At 44.8% G+C, this 16,626-nt stretch overlaps 1 protein-coding gene across 1 annotated transcript in view; it reads right to left on the minus strand.

Moving 5' to 3' along the window:
• Window positions 1-4,613: 4,613 nt before the first annotated feature.
• fat4 (FAT atypical cadherin 4) overlaps window positions 4,614-16,626 on the minus strand; it is a 112,859-nt gene continuing 100,846 nt past the window's right edge. The window contains exons 12-17 of the mRNA XM_088432036.1: window positions 15,549-15,634; window positions 14,069-14,248; window positions 13,635-13,759; window positions 10,512-10,729; window positions 8,731-8,992; window positions 4,614-7,173 (exon numbers count right to left, since the gene is read on the minus strand). Of these exons, the coding sequence (XP_088288162.1) occupies window positions 5,288-7,173; window positions 8,731-8,992; window positions 10,512-10,729; window positions 13,635-13,759; window positions 14,069-14,248; window positions 15,549-15,634 (2,757 nt within the window). The 3' untranslated portion in view covers window positions 4,614-5,287. The remainder of the gene's footprint in view (window positions 7,174-8,730; window positions 8,993-10,511; window positions 10,730-13,634; window positions 13,760-14,068; window positions 14,249-15,548; window positions 15,635-16,626) is intronic.

Genomic DNA, 16,626 nt, shown 5'->3' on the forward strand with positions numbered 1-16,626 from the left:
CGCGGTGCTTCCAAAGGTGACATTTGTGAATCGATCTATAGATCGAGGGACCCAAATTCCTCTCGCATGCCCGATTGGCCCGGAAGGACGCCGCAATTAGCTCAGATGTCCCAAAAAATGCGCGGCGGCCAAGAGACCAGGACGCCGGCTTTGTCTTCGACTCGTATCCCTGCGTCTATTCATTAAAAAGTGGATTTCATTTGTGCTTTTTGGGTCAGACAAAAAAGTGACGTGCTTTTTTTTTTTTTTTTTAATAAGTTTAATAATGTTAGTTATTTAAGATAATCTAATATAAATGATCTTAAATAACTAACATTTCATATTTTTCTCATTTTCAAACAAAATGGACAGTTTAAAAAAATATTTACCGCATTTTCCTCACTATAAGGCGCACCGGATTATAAGGCTCACCCTCAATTAATGACACATTTTAAAACTTTTTCCATATATAAGGCTCACCCTCAATTAATGACACATTTTAAAACTTTTTCCATATATAAGGCGCACCCTCAATTCATGACATATTTGAAAACTTTTTCAATCACAATATAGTAATAACAATAATAACTCAAATAATAACTCAATGTCAACACGAGCAACCTTGTTCAATAGTAAACACACAAACAGGTAAAGCGAAATTTATCATTTCATTCCCCGTCTACGAATCCCAATCTCAATATTAATCCATACATTAGGCGCACCTGATTATAAGGCGCACCAACAGCATTTAAATAAAATTAAGGCTTTTAGGTGATCATATATATATATATATATATATATATATATATATATATATATATATATATATATATATATATATATATATATATATTCGTCTTTTTATTGAGGTTTACTTTATGTGGCGAGGCGTTTACTGTCAAGTTTAGCCGTGGGCGCTCCGTTGAATACGAATGAGGTCGGCCAAGAAAACAAGGTGCATTCTGGAGGTGGGAAGCGAGCGGGCCATTGAGGGACAATTAGCATGAAGTCCCGCAGGACCCCGTGAAAAGACTAAGACTTGATAGCGGGGCATGGGAAAATCCGACGCTCCGGCCGGCCAATGAGCAAAAAGAAGCACGATCCAAGCCAACGCTTCTCTTCATTTGTTTATTTTTTTTGTAGTCTTACCGCACAAAATTAATGACTTCAAGTTTCTGGCTAAAATATCAAACTTTCAAGTTGTCTTGTTTTTTTGGTAAACAAAAACAGTTTTTACTCCCAATCTCTCTTAATCCAGTTTTTACTGACCTCTGATTTCAAAACTAGCCAAGTGTGCGATGAAAATTCATTTGACCCTCTGACAGAAACGATAAAAATGAGTTTGACGCCCCATTTCATTCTGAAAAAAAATATTGAAGAAATAAATCATAATAAATGTAACTCCATCTGGAACATTAACCCAGGAGCACCGATACCTTAAAACATTTGAACCTGACGGAAAAGTAATAAAAATTGGGCGTGATTTTTCAAAATCACAATAATGACTCACGGACAAGCGTCTTGGCACGCAAAGCTCCGCACATGATCGGCAGATGCGTTTTCGCCGACATGTGCGTGGAAGCTGGAAACGAAAAGCCTGGCATCACACATGAAAAGCCGTCGGAAGAAACGTCGTCCCTTCCCGTCGTAACTTTTGAAGCGCAAAGGTCGCCGTCGCGGACTCGCGCCGCAGACTGTCGCGCGTTTGTCGAGCCCCGTCGCACTTTGCGTCTTCAGCGATATTTTGCGCCCTAATTAGAAGCCTCTGATTTACAGTTTGCGCGGGGCGGCGCGGCGCGGCGGCGCGCCTCTTTGCTGCCGTCCGCCTTCTGAAAAATCCGTCGCCGCGCGGCTGACGTCGGCAGCGCCGCTTTTAGCCCGCGCCGGACCGCACGACTGACAAACAATCAGTCATCATCTGTGACCGCGCACCAAAAACACGGCTTAATGATGTTGGACATGCGGGGCTGAAATTGCTGCGCCAGCAGCAGATTTAGCACACAAACAGATTTCGCCTTGCGAAGACGTCAAAGTGTTCGGTTAACTTTCTTCGAATCGCTGGTTGTCGTTCGCAAACTGTGAATAATACTTCACGACTTCAAACTTTATTTACAGTGGACCCCCAGGTTATGGCGTCCTGATATTTTTTTCACATTATGAAGTGGAATTTTAAGTTTGTGCGTCCCCTCTTTACGGAATTTTTACCAATTTATGGCATCAAGGACTGTCATGACCTTTGGGTTTGGCTGTCTTTATGTTGATTTGCCTCCCTCTTCAGGCGTTTTTAGGTCATTGCTCTTATTTTCTGGTCGCGTCAAACTGCTGGTAAGATGCTGGTCTGCTATTGGTCGGTGTCACAAAGACGGTGTCACTAAGATGCCAACATTCTATAGACGTGATCTCATGTGAGTGCTTAAAATATCGTATTTATTGCGCATTTTTGTGCTTAATTCAAACTTTAATTGCTAGTGACGTTAAATGGAAAAGTACAAAGATGATTAGTATGGAAACAAAGCTGGAGATCATCAAGAAATAGAATACGAGTGGCCTTATTTCAAACTGTTTTCAATTATAAGGCGCTCCGCATTATAAGGCACATAGAACAGAAGCTAAAGTAGTGGCCAGGCTTGCGTTGTGCATCCACTAGATCAGAGGTCCCCAACTGCTAGTCCGCAGCCCGGTACTGAAAATAATGCCCGTTTCCAAAGTATTGTGTGAATTCCACGGTGTTGTGTGAACAGTTTGACTTATTAGCAGGAGCAGCTTGCTTGATTTAGAGGTTGGCAAGTCAAGAAGGGCACGGCGTTGGCTCAAGCTAAGTGCATCCTGTGTGGACGCAAAGTGGCTTTACGCTGGCACGCGCCGCCTTCGGGGAGGCGGCCGCCATGTGGCACAATGAGAAGGTGTTGTTTTTGGAAAAGGATCCTTTCAAAGCATTCAACACAACAGCGGTAAAAATTCTCTAATCTGGAATGCTAATATTGCTATACCGGCACTGGGTTGGATTTACAAGTGCACAATAGATGTCAACGGGGAACTTAGATACTGATCGAATAATATTTTGTTTTTTTGTTCATTTTGTTTTGTATATACACAATCAACATTGATACTTAAGTGTCTGCGATTGAATGTCGAGATTCGTATAAAACGTGAAAAACGTGGAAAAAAAAGCCTTACTATACATTGTCGTTTTTATGAAAAAATGTCTTACTATACATGGTCGTTTTTTTGTAAAAAAATGCCTTACTATACATGGTCGTTTTTGTGAAAAAATGCCTTACTATACATGGTCGTTTTTGTGAAAAAATGCCTTACTATACATGGTCGTTTTTGTGAAAAAATATCCTTACTATACATGGTCGTTTTAGTGAAAAAAAAAGCCTTACTATACATGGTCGTTTTTATGAAAAAAATGCCTTACTATACATGGTCGTTTTTTTGTAAAAAATGCCTTACTATACATGGTCCTTTTTGTGGAAAAAAATCTTTGCTATACATGGTCGTTTTAGTGAAAAAAAAAAAGCCTTACTATACATGGTCGTTTTTATGAAAAAATGCCTTACTATACATGGTCGTTTTTTTGTAAAAAATGCCTTACTATACATGGTCCTTTTTGTGAAAAAATGTCTTAGTATACATGGTCGTTTTTGTGGAAAAAAATCTTTGCTATACATGGTCGTTTTAGTGAAAAAAAAAAGCCTTACTACACATGGTCGTTTTTATGAAAAAATGCCTTACTATACATGGTCCTTTTTGTGAAAAAATGTCTTAGTATACATGGTCGTTTTTGTGAAAAAATGCCTTACTATACATGGTCGTTTTTGTGAAAAAATATCCTTACTATACATGCTCGTTTTTGTGAAAAAATGCCTGACCATACCTGGTCGTTTTTGTGAAAAAAAGCTTTACTATACATGGTTGTTTTTGTGAAAAAATGATTGACTATACCTGGTCGTTTTTGTGAAAAAAAAAAAAGCCTTACTAAAAAGCTAATTGGAATCACACCAAAACAACCATGGTCGTTTTTTGTGATAAATAGCCTTACTATACATGGTCGTTTTTTGAAATAAATGCCTTACTATACACGGTCGTTTTAGTGAAAAAATGCCTTACTATATGTGGGCTTTTTTGAAAAAAAAAAAAAAAAAAAAGAGAATAGCCTTACATGGGCGTTTTTTGAAAGAAATGCCTTACTATACACGGTCGTTTTTGTGAAAAAAATGTCTTACTTACATGGCATCGTTTTTTGGAAAAAAAAATGCTAAAAAGAATGATCAAAAAAAGTGTGAACCCAAGCACAAAACGCCTTACTATGGTTGTCTTAAAAAAAGCCTTACCATACGTCCTTTTTCCTTTTTTGGGTGAAAAAAAAATCCCTACTACGCATGTTCATTTTTAGATATTAAAAACTATAACTACATGGTTGTTTTTTGCAAAAAAAAAAAAGCCTTATTCTTATTAATCTTTTTTTTTGAGAAAAAATGCAAAAATCTTTACATGCTTTACATAGTCATATAAAATACACATTTGCCCCCAAAAAAAACCTCAGGGTTGCCGCGTGGTTGTTTTTGTCTTTCTTTCTATGATGGACTGTGCTGTATTAATGTTTTGTTGTAATGATGTCAACAAGCATCTTTAAATAAATAGTTTTTTTAATTCTGTTATTGGCGTTTTTGACAAAGTACAAAGCATTCAGCATGTTATAGTTTTATAAAAAGTGGAAAATACTGACGTTACATTTGTAACAGACGTAAAAAATAGGCCTTTAAGGAAAGCCTTACTTTCCCCGAAAGTAGGACCGTACATTTCGGCTTTTGAAAAAATATCCGTAAAAACAACGGCTTAAGTAATTTAAGTTAATAAACTGTACAAAAAGACAACATAACGGACAGAGACGCCATTGACAAATGACTCGACCTTTCAACAATATACACAGTCTTTGTTTGGGTCATTGAAAAACAAAACAATCCAGAAGTTGTCATCGCGTCGACAGAAAAACAAATGGCAGCGCGTTTGAAAGGCAAATGAAAAAAAAAAAAAAACGAAGCACATAAACACAACGCGCGGATCGAGTTTTTCCCCGCGCTGCAATCCTCTAATGTGTGTAAGGCAGGCGACATTTGCATTCAGAGGCGGGAACGACGGGAAAGCTGGCCGGATACGGGTGGAACGTTACCGAGGCGGATCGGGGTTCCGTCGCTTCTGCCTTACCGCATTGAAAGTCGTCATTTTTTTTTCCCTCGGAAATTACAGACTTAGTCCCAGGGTTCTTATGGGAGAATTATCTACACCGTATCAATAAATAGCCTCATACGTATTGTTCGGCTTCCCCTTCGTTTAGAATGGTGACGGAGCCATCCCCGCTGTTCATTTCGATGTCTTTGGCCGACGCGTTTTCCGGAAGCATGGCCAAGTCCTTGAACACGTCCACGTAATGTCCGAAACCGGGGCCCCAGCTCAAAAGATTGTCCCAGTTGAACGCCCCGGCCGGGGGGCCCAGTTTGCGAGGAAGGGTGTCGCGCTGATCGGCGGGGGACGCGCCCCCTTCCGCCCGCCGGCCGGAGTAGCGCCTCTGCTTCAGCCTCCCGCCGTAGTCCTCGTCGTCCGCGTCGGACTCGTTGACCTGCGAGAGCTTGGGGACCCGGGAGCCGTAGGGAAGGGGCTTTTCCCGGTCGTACTCCATCTCCGAGCAGGTGAAGGAGTCGTGCGAGTCGCTCTCGGAGGAGGACTCGGGGGCGGGGATGCCGTCGGCGGGGTTGCGGACCCGCGACAGAGGCCGGCGGCAGTCCTCCTCGGAGCTGGAGCGCCCGTGGTCGGCGCTGCAGATGCTGGGGTTGCGGGGGCGCGGGCTGTTCAGCCGCTCCACCTCCTCGATGGAGAGCCCCACCGGAGGCCCCGTCTCCAGGGGGATCTGCTCCACGGGCTGCTTGAGACGACTCCCCGGGCGGGACGCGTGGCCCGCCATGGTCTGCGGACTCTTGCTGCGCCTCCCCAGCCGGGTGGCGTAGTTGAACATGGGCGGCGGCTGGCACATGTCGCCGTGCAGCTCCAGGGGGCTGCCCTCCCGCCGGGCAAGGTTCAGCTCCCTGGTGGGGGTGTTTCTGTAAAAGGAGGAGGGCTTGGTGAAGGGGGCCGGGGAGTGCCTGGAAAGATGGTTCGGGGTGGGGCAGGCGGAGTGGGCGTGGCTGAGCGGGGTGGATCGCAGCGCTTGGGTGTACTGGGGTTGGTAGGAGTAACTGGTGGCCCCCAGGGGCAAGGGGGACTGCCTGGCAAAGCCCAGCGGGCTGTGCCTCTGGATGGAGAATTTGGGAGTGTGGCTTCGGAACTGCTTGTAGTGCTGGATGATGTCGGCGTCGGACGGCGCGATGCTGCTGGCGTTGTCGATGTCGTAGTGCTCGATGTCGGCCTCCGGACCGTTGCAAGGGGCGCAGGGGGCGCTGGGGACGGCCTCGTTGCTGTGAGGGATGTCGGATTCGTCGTAGATCAGGTAGGGATTCTCCCTCTCGATGATGTCCGGCTTGGGATTGCCCTCCGGTTGCTTGCGGACCGTCATGTCGTCGCCGTACGGCGGGATGTTGTCCGGGTCGTCGAACGCCACGTTCTCGCTGCCCTTCTTCTTCTTTTTCTTCTTCTCCTTGGGTTTCTTCTCCTTGGGATCCTTTGGCACTTTGCTTTTATTGCGGTCCTTGCAGTGGTTGCACAGGATGAGGCCGAGGACCACCAAGGCCAGCACGCTGGCGCAGCCGCCCACGATAGCGGGGACGGCCCAGATGGGGAGAACCGCGGCTTCCGCCGAGGGACGGGGACTGCACGCGAAGCCGCCGTCGTGGGCCGTCTTGCAGGCGGTCCCTTGAGGACACTGGACGCCCAGGCAGGCCACCTGGGTCTCGCAGGTCTTTCCGGCGTACGACTCGGTGCAGACGCAGGTGAAACCCAAACGGGGGTCCGGCACGCAGCTCCCGTGGTTCTGACAGGGGCCGGAGGCGCAGTCCCCGGGCGGGACGCACTGGTAGGTGTACCACCGGTCGACGCACATCAGGCCGTCCCGGCAGGGGCCGCTCCCGCACAAGTCGGGACCTCTGCAGCCGATCTTGACGGACGGACCGGTCTTGGTTAAAGCCACCAGGGCGTGTTCTCCGCTGAAAGGCAGGTTCTGGCCGTTGTACTTCACGTAGGCCAAGCATCCGTCGAAACCTGCGGGGGAAAACGAAGAGCGGTGAGATGAACGCGAGAGCTTCCCGGAGGACGTCGGGGACCGACGGAGCGATTTGCTGGGCTCGCTCGCTTCCTCTAGAGCCGACGGGAATACTGTTTGGACAGCTAATTGCTGGAAAACAAATACATGCTTAACTTGCGGATCTACATGGGGAAAAATGGAAAGCGTTCAATCGCAAACGGAGTGTATCGGCGGTTCTTGCGGTTTCCAGACGAACATCTGCCTTCCAGGAGTGCGCCTGCGTGTGATTTCATTTCTGGCTTTGGCTATTGTCAAACAACACTGCCTTAGTGATGTTCGTATAGATATATTTTTTTATTCTTAAATTCATGGCAGTGCACATTCAGGCCACTTTGATGGTTAAAAGTTGAAGATGCACTGCGACGCTCAGGTCAGATTTGCTTGATTCGACCCACTTAGGCTCTTTTTTTTGCCTTATTGGCATCTTGCATTGGTTTTCCGTACAAGTGAAAATTGACTGTGATGCCTCATTGTCTTTGGGAAACTTTCTGTTTCAAACTTTCCAAAGTGTCCTTGAAACAACCTTGAGGATATTTCATCTGCAATTTGGCTCACAAAAAAAAAAAAGGCAAAGCGCTCCAAGGAGGAGTCACATGAAATTATTGTTTTGTTTTTTAAATATATGCTAGGTTCTCTTTAAAGTCTTGCGTCTTATTATTGTTTTTTTTTAATCAGTGCTTGACAGTTTTTTTTAAAGCTTTACGTCATCTTGTTTTTGAACATCTTTAAAAACAAAAAAGCCTTACTATATGTATATATACTGTAAAAAATGTTAACACTTTTGAATATGTTTAACTTTTTTTTTTACTATATAGTTTTGGTGATTTTTTTCCACTGGAAAAAATAACTTACTATCTGCAGGGTCTTAAAAAATGACTAGTTGTTTTTTTTTAAATAACGTTTTTGTTTTTGTTTTGGAAAAAAAAAAGCTTATTCTAGTATTTTTTTTAAACCTTGGTCTTTTTGGGGGAAAGAAAAAAAATACAATTTAATGCCTAACTTATAGGCTTTTGGGGTAAGAAAAACAACCTACAATACATTTATTTATTTCTTAAAAAAAAAAAATACACCAAAAAAAAAAAGACCTTCCTATTCAAGGTCTTTAAAAAAGAAAAAGAAAAAAACGTTACGAAAAAAAAACATCATAACCAAGCCTTTCCTTATCTTAAAAACAAACCAAAAAGAAAACGCCTTACTCAGCATCTTTTTTCATTTTTTACGAACAACTTTTTCACGTGTTCCTTACTACATACCAAATATGGCCGCCAACTGGCACAAGAGATCACGAATCCATTTCTTTGCCCACCGTGCAAGAACTGAATGTTCGTACATACAAAGTGGCCTTCATGTTCCACTGTAGTCCCGCATCAATCATCTAAGCACAATGAGACCAGATTGACACCGCGGTCCCAAGTAGCATGTCCAGAACTTTCTTTAGCACCCCTAAACTAGCATTTTTATCCAGGCCTTCTTACTGGCCCGCGCGGAGACTACGCTTTCCACGACCAGCTCACCTGCGGCGGTTTTCTGCTGCGCGGGACCAGGCGGGATCCCTCCCAGGGAAACGGTGAGGACGCCGGGACCTCCAAAGTCCTGGGTGGGAAGCTGGATGACTCGCGAGTGGCTGTTGTCCACTTGCAGCAGGGTGCTGGAGCCGTTCTTTAGCAGCAAGAGGGTGTGCCACAGACCGTCGGACAGGACCACGTCACCGATGCTGCGCTCCACTTTGCCGCCCAGGCCCGCCTCCGAGATGTAGTGGACGTTGCCGTTTCTCAGCTGGAGGAAGGGGGGACACGCTTTTGCTCAGGAGGAGTTTTTAAAACAGTCTGAACAAAAACATCAAAGCATGCTTGGACTTTCCGGAGGATTACGCTGAGCTAGCTCCAGTTCTTTCTTGTGGCGTCCGTCCCTCACCGGACCCCTTAAAGTCTCGTTCTTAACTTCTGGCGTTTTGGTCTTGACTTGGTTAGAACTCCTTGAAGTTTTCTTGATCATGGTTTGGTTTTAACATCTAAAGCATTGGTCTTTGTCTAACCAGCTTGGTCTTGGTCTAGAATTGGTTACAAATCTTTGAAGTCACGCTTTTGACTTGAACTCAAATCCGTGGTCATGGTATGATATTAACGCAAGTATTGGCCTTGGACTTAGTCTCAAAGTCCTTAAGTACTATTCTTAAGTTATCCGTAACTACTAAAGTCTTGGTTTTGACTTTTTCAGAACTCCTTAAATTTCTGTTTTTGACTTTATTTCAAAGCACTTAGTCTTAAGTACTCAAATCTTGGACTGGTAATGGTTAGAACGATTTGAAGTATTACTTTTGAAAAGTCTTGGTCTAAAACTGACGTTTAGGTCTTGACTTGGTTAGAACACCCTCAAGTTTTATTTCTGACTTGGTTTAAAAGTCTTGGTCACGGTTGGGTTTTAACTTCTCAAGTATTGGTCTTAACTTAATCGAACCCGCCTGGTCTTGGTCTAGGATTGGTTAGAAATCTTTGAAGTCATGTTTTTGACATGGTGTCGGTTTATTCGGTTTTAACTCCTCAAGTACCGTTCTTGACATTCTTATCACTTAAAGTCTTGCTTTTGATGTGGTTAGAACTCCTTGAAAATTTCCTCTTGACTTGGTTTCAACCTCTTGGGCATGGTTTGGTTTTAACTTCTCAAGTACTGACTTAGTCTTCAAAATCTTGGTCTTTGCCTAGTCTTAACTAATTTGACTATTGGCTTTGGTCACAACCGATATCTGTCAAAAAGCCTTAAAGTCTCATTTTTTCTCTTCTCAAATTCTCGGTCTCACCTCCTCAAAGTCAAACTGTACTAGTGCTGCTGTAGCCCTCAACTCCCCAAAGTCCCGTCATAGTTTGAACTACTTCAATAACTCAAAAGTTTTAATCACCGAAAGAAAAAAGTCTTGGTCCTCACGTGGTCGTCAAACCTGTCTTTTGACGGAATAATCCACCTAAAAACGCCAACGCCATGTTGAAAACGTGTAAATTCACATACCGCCTTTCCCCTTAATAATGGCTTTTGTTCCTCGGCGCTGATAAGTCAAACTCCAGACTTCCTCCCGTGATCATTTTCAATACTTTGGGGCCTTAACTTCCCTTGGAAAACATTTTATCCAAGAGCCTTCGCGTTTCATTATTTATAAGTCGGATCAATCTGACGGCGTTTAACTGAAGCCTGTTTGCTGCTCCCGAGGAAGTCGCGGCCGGGGATACGGGAACGGCGCCGGACGAGGAGGAAGTGGGAGTCCGGTTTATTTTTTTTCATCATAAAGTGTCTGCGCTCCTACCTTCACTGTGGTGTAGTTACTGCTCTCCTGCACGTGCAGCAAGGTCCCGCTTTTGCCACGCGTCCTGAACTTGACCTCCAGACGGCTGGGGACGACGGGGTCGGGGGTCCCGCCCCGCAGGGCGCGCCTCAGCAGGGCGTCCCGCTTGGGGCCCCGCTTCAGACCGTAGTCCAGGCGCCCGGCGCCGTCCAGGGAGAGCGCCGTGTCGGCCGTGATATCTGCGCAACAGACGGGGGAGGAGGACAAAGAAGCTCCGTCATCTATTTGGTTCTTCAAAGATTTTCGGTGGCTTTGATTGGGCGCTCGCTCCGCAGCTGCTGCGCACTCGTGCGTTGGTTAGTTTTCTTATTCGACAGACAGAACCACAAATTGGGCCTTCGTTTCGCACTCGTAATTACAGATACCGAAGCCAAACTCAAGCTAGGCGGGACAAAAACAGGGTCCCGTGCGATGTTGAGGTGAACACCAGTGCGGTGCATCTGTAAGCAAAGGGCCTGGAAAGATCAGGACTTTTAGAAGTTGAGACCGAGACAAGATCAAGAGTTTTTGGAAGTTGGGATGAGACGGGATCAAGACTTTTGGAGGTTAAGACAGAGACAAGACTTTGAGAATTCGGGATTTGGCAAGGCCAAGAATTTTGGAAATTAGTCAAGACTTTTGGAGATTACGACAAGAAAAGATCAAGACTTTTGGAATTACGACCGAGACAAAACCAAGACTGAAGAATTTGAAATGACACAAGATCAAGAGTTGAGATGGGATGAAATCAAGAATTTTAGACGTTGAGATGAGACAAGACCGAGGCTGAGACCGAGATCGGACCAAGACTTTTGGAGGTTATGACAAGACAAGATCAAGACTTTTGGAGATTATGACTGAGACAAAACCAAGACTTTGAAGAATTTGAAATGAGACAAGATCAAAACCTTTGGAGGTTGAGAACGAGGAAAGACCAAGACCTTTAGAATTTGAGATGAAACGGGACAAAGACTTAAAACCTTAAAACCTTAAACCAGACAAGAACGAGAATTTTGGACATTATGACCGAGACAAAAACAAAAATTTGAAACGACACAAGACCAAAACTTGTGAAAGTTGAGACCGTATCAAACCAAGACTTTTATAACATGAGACGAGTCAAGACCAGAGACAAGATCAAAATATTTGGAGGTTGAAATCGAGACAAGACTGCATATTTCAAAGTCCCCGGCATGTTTCTTTTTCCCATTACATTTGCAACGAAAACAAACTCTGTCAAAAATGTTTCGCTTCCGAGACAAGAGCGAGAACCTTCATAATTGGTCTGGAAACCTGTCCTGAGACCAATACCGATCCCGAGACCTACAACCACGTCTCAAATACTCACGAGACTACGCCAAAAGCACAAGAAATTGACGCTGCCAAAAATTGTGTAGCATCTTTTGGTGACGCTTAGAAGTTGACGTGAAAGATCTGCACGGACGACGCCGATAACGCTGTCGGCGCAGCAATGCCAGGCGGGCTAACTCCCGCCAGCTGCGTCAACACCATCACTCGGTCTTGGCCTTCCGCGGTGCTGAAAGAGGCGCAGCTGCTCCGCACATTTTTCTTCTGGGGTCTTTTTATGAAGGAGGAAGAAGACAAACAGCTGTCAAACACCCTGTTCAATAAAGCTTCTTTTGGTCGTCTCCATGTGAGTTGCGTGCGAGAAATACTTTGCGTCAGCGGGGTTCTTTCTGAAGCTCTTGAAATTTGAACGGGGGGGGTCTCCACGCCGCCGAATCTCACACGCTATTAATCGTCAGTTTATCCACGCAGGACCGTCTCATCAGGTATCCTTCAAATGTTTATCCATCCATTCGGTGATCTGGAACTTATCTCAGCAGACTTTGGGGCAACCCGAACGGTTCGCAAGCTAATCGCAGTCCACGGATTATTTAAAGGACCTAGTCATGGTATTTTTAAACTTTCCACGGTTCATAAAAATTACATTTGGCACGTTGGCGATTTACCGTAATGCCCCGAATATAAGACATACTTTTTTTTCCCCAAAAATGAAGTCAAAGGTACGGGTGCGTCCGATATACGCTAACTCAAAGATTAGATTTTCTTTTTTTAATTCGATACCATTTGAGGGAAATTGATTGGTCAGCCGCAGAAGCTGCGTTTTGTAGTACAGGTGAACATTTTTATACCGGCCATATTCTTACTTCAACTAATTAGCATACCGGGACTAAAAAAACGATTCCAATTTTTTCTGCTTGGGCGGGGCCGATGCTAAGAGTGCAGAGTAAGCAAGGAATTCATAAAAATGCATCTGTGGGCATGTTAAGCGTGAGAAATTAACATTGTCCCAAGATTAGAGCTCCAAAAAGTTCCAATTTCCATGATAAGGTTTCCGGTATTTTTTTTTTTTTTCAATCATTTGATCAAAGGCATTTGACATCAAAAGGAAAACATGGAAAACAAGACACAAGGGAGCTTAAATTTCGCCCATTGACATTTGAAAATGAAAAATGACACGACTACGTTTACTTTTACGATTACTTTACCAGGAAAGTGCCGATTCTTGGCTAAAATACTGCCAACATGATGTGGAAGAGCCCAAAATGGTCAAAATAAAAATTGAGCGAACGCCTTGATTCTGTAACAGAAAGCTGTTGACAGGGAACTAGTAGCGGATTGGTCACCCCTTCTATCCAAAAACTGAAAGTTTAAAGAAATGTCTTGTCTTAAAATCCTTGCAATCTAGGCCGTCATTTGAAACAAATTCAGTTCTTCTTGCTTCCACATATAATTCCTAACCCCGTTCACGCCCTCATTCCGCAAACTCGCATTCCTTTCATCCGACGGCCTCAAATACGGAAGCCCGTTTCCAGCGTCCGATGTCACGATTCCGTCCCGCCTCGGCTACTGCAGCCTGAGCCGGAAAACTGCCGGCTTGACACAAAACAGCGACACTGGAAAAAAGAAGTCGCTGGCACTGCAAGTCGTCACTCTGGATATTTTTATAATTAAAGACGCAAAGCCGAGATCGAGGCAGCTGGCGTTACGAGCGACGGCGTGACTCATACGAAGGGGGACTCATTAATAATCCTGAAAGCGTAATTAAGAACGCTCCGATGACATCTCAAAGGCACTTACATTTCTCACAGTATTTGCCAGTGAAGCCGTCCACGCATTGGCACTGCTGCCAAGACCAGCGGTCCAAACAGGTGCCGCCGTGTCGGCAGGGGTTGGCGGCGCAGGCCGCCTCCAGTCTCGGGCATCTAGAAAAAAAAAACAAAAAGAACAATCGGATCCTTCGCTTTGACAGGCCCGACGGAATCTCCAGGAAAAGAGGCAGATGGGTTCTCGGAAAAAACGTTCCCGACGATTAGCATATTAAAAGATTTGCCTTTTCTTCAACAAAACATGTCCGCGACCCATTTCTGGTATCTCTCAGCTTTTAAGAATGTCCGCAAAAGCCGAGCAGATGTCCCGCAGCGAGAGGTGGGGACGGACAGATGGGAGCGAGCGAGACAAGATGGCGGGATGAAATTCGGGAGTCGGAGCGACGGGTTTGGGGCTTTGCCGACCTGTCAAGGATGCCGTGGGATGCCAGCGCCTGACTGGGCTCCAGCGGGCGCCCGTTGACGGCCAATTCCATGATGCAGCCCACAAAGTCGTGAGTGGCGACCTGACCGCGCCGGTGGAGGATGGACTCCATTGACCTCACGCCCCCCACCGAGAGACGGTTTGGCTCCACGTCCAGGATCCTGGTGCACAAAGGAAATGCGCAATCAAAAAGATATAAAACTCGGAATCTCCATACACAATTCGTGTCCTTCGAACCTTTGGCTTTGTTTTGGAGAAGAGCAATGACGGAAAAACCGATTCCCCTTACTTTGAACGACGTATGGAACCTCGAGCGTGTAACAGTCGATTTAAGTTTATCGGTTGATTTGTTCGGCACGATAAGGTTAATGGAAGTTTTAAAAATATGCATACACTAGCACGATTTTAAGAACGATCTTGCTAAGACGCACCCACACACACAAAAAAGGTTTTGACCAAATCTTCTCAGGAGTTCGGTTCCTTCGGAATGACAAATGATCTCACGTCCAGGATCCTGGTGCACAAAGGAAATGCGCAATCAAAAGGATATAAAACTCGGAATCCCCATACACAAATCGTGTCCTTCGAACCTTTGGCTTTGTTTTGGAGAAGAGCAATGATGGAAAAACCGATTCCCCTTACTTTGAACGACGTATGGAACCTCGAGCGTGTAACAGTCGATGCAAGTTTATCGGTTGATTTGTTCGGCACGTTAAGGTTCATGGAAGTTTTAAAAATGTGCATACACTAGCACGATTTTAATCACGATCTTGCTAAGACGCACCCACACACGCAAAAAAGGTTTTGACCAAATCTTCTCAGGAGTTCGGTTCCTTCGGAATGACAAATGATCTCACGTTCAGCCTGGAACAAACGTATCGTCGAGAAGGGGAAAAAAATCGTTTTCTTAATTTTATCCGAGGACAAGTTGGCCGCGGCGGGCCCCGGGGAAGTGGGCCAAGCGAGCTTCTCCGGTTACCTCACATGTTCCCGACGTGGCGCTCCGCGCAACGACTACGAGCTGTTGCGAGACAATAGCCGGGCCAGGACGAAGGAAAACTCATTAACACCACGCAAAAATTACACCGCTAAGTCTTTCCTTGAGTACCCGGCAATTTTCCCACCGCTGTTATTGGTGGGATAATTTTACGCCCGTCTAATAAAACCCCAAAACGTTTCGGGGTTAAACGGTGACGACTGGGAGACACGCAACTCTTGACAAAACTTTGGCAAATTCTCGGCTAGCGCGCGCCGCTGGGAAATGTGCGTTGTTATTTCTTTTTGGTGAGTTACCATGCTCACATCAAAACAGGTGCAAGTAAACGTTTGGATTCCGCCATAATTGCTTGCGGGGTTTTCCAGGCCTTAGCAGTTGGGTGAGCAGTTTTAGGGCAAATAGTAGAAATGGAGACAGCGTGGAAAATAAAGAAAACGGTTTGCGAGTGTGTGATTTCGTCTCACCAGTCGGTGTGAACGGCCACGTTGCTCACGGCGCAGTAGCCCGGTTCCTGGTCGTCGCCGCACAGGTCCACGGTCAACGAGGCGGCCTGCGGGACAGAAGATCAAGTCACGTTTGGGGAGATGGAGAAGGAGGGGCCATGCTTCCCAGACAAATCTAATAAAGCGAGTGTCCGCTTTGTACGTAAGCCAGCAGTCCTGGACGTTTGCGAAGAAACCGAATCGGGTCTTGTGTGTAGCACTCGTTACCTGTCAGCTGGTTTCTTGCTGTCCGTAATTAAGCACAGGCGAGTTGAACTTGAGTTTGGGTCATGAATATTTATGAAAAACTCTAGCGAAGGTGACAAGCTTGAGAAGTTCACTTGCTTTGGAGGCCCAAAAAATGTAGGTACATAATCTAAGGTTTCATATAATAGCTGGGGCTCAACTGTATTCTTATTTTGGTCAAGTACAGAGGAGTACCAATTTTCCAACGTGTTTAGTTTCTGGCTAAGGACCTGCAAAGCTATAGTGACATCCTTTTGGCAGTATGTCAAACTTGTGAACGCATTTCAAAGGGCGACAAGCCAACGTGAAAATGAGTGCAAGAATGGCACCACTTGGTGAAATTTTCCATGATCGTTTTTTGTGACTTTTTTTTGTGTTGGTGATACATAGAGAAACAATGTGCTGAATTGTATTTTGTTTATCTATGAATTATTGAACTCCTTTGCTCTGGAATCCCCGTTTTGAGAAAAACAAAAACACAGCGTAATATTCTGTGAATTCCGTTTGAAAAAAATTACCGATTAAAAGCTTCTTTTCACAAGCGGCAAACTAATTTTTTCATTTGCTTTTTTGGTTCCCCTTGTCAAATTTGCATTTTCACCAAGTGGTCCCTGCCCATTCCCATAAACCATAATAATACTCCATGTGAGACACTAACTTAGTCTGTTTCATCAAATTTTGACAATACTGACTAGGAAAGAAAAACTGACCGAATTCATTAACTCGTTCAAATCTATTTTTAACTTGAAAATGAAAAAACATATTTATTGCCAGCCTGGTAAAACCGATATTTGATGTCTATTGCCGAAAATGG

The sequence above is a fragment of the Hippichthys cyanospilos genome, chromosome 13 (assembly GCF_059441005.1).
Source record: "Hippichthys cyanospilos isolate Australia breed blue-spotted pipefish chromosome 13, RoL_Hcya_1.0, whole genome shotgun sequence".
NCBI lineage: Eukaryota > Metazoa > Chordata > Actinopteri > Syngnathiformes > Syngnathidae > Hippichthys > Hippichthys cyanospilos.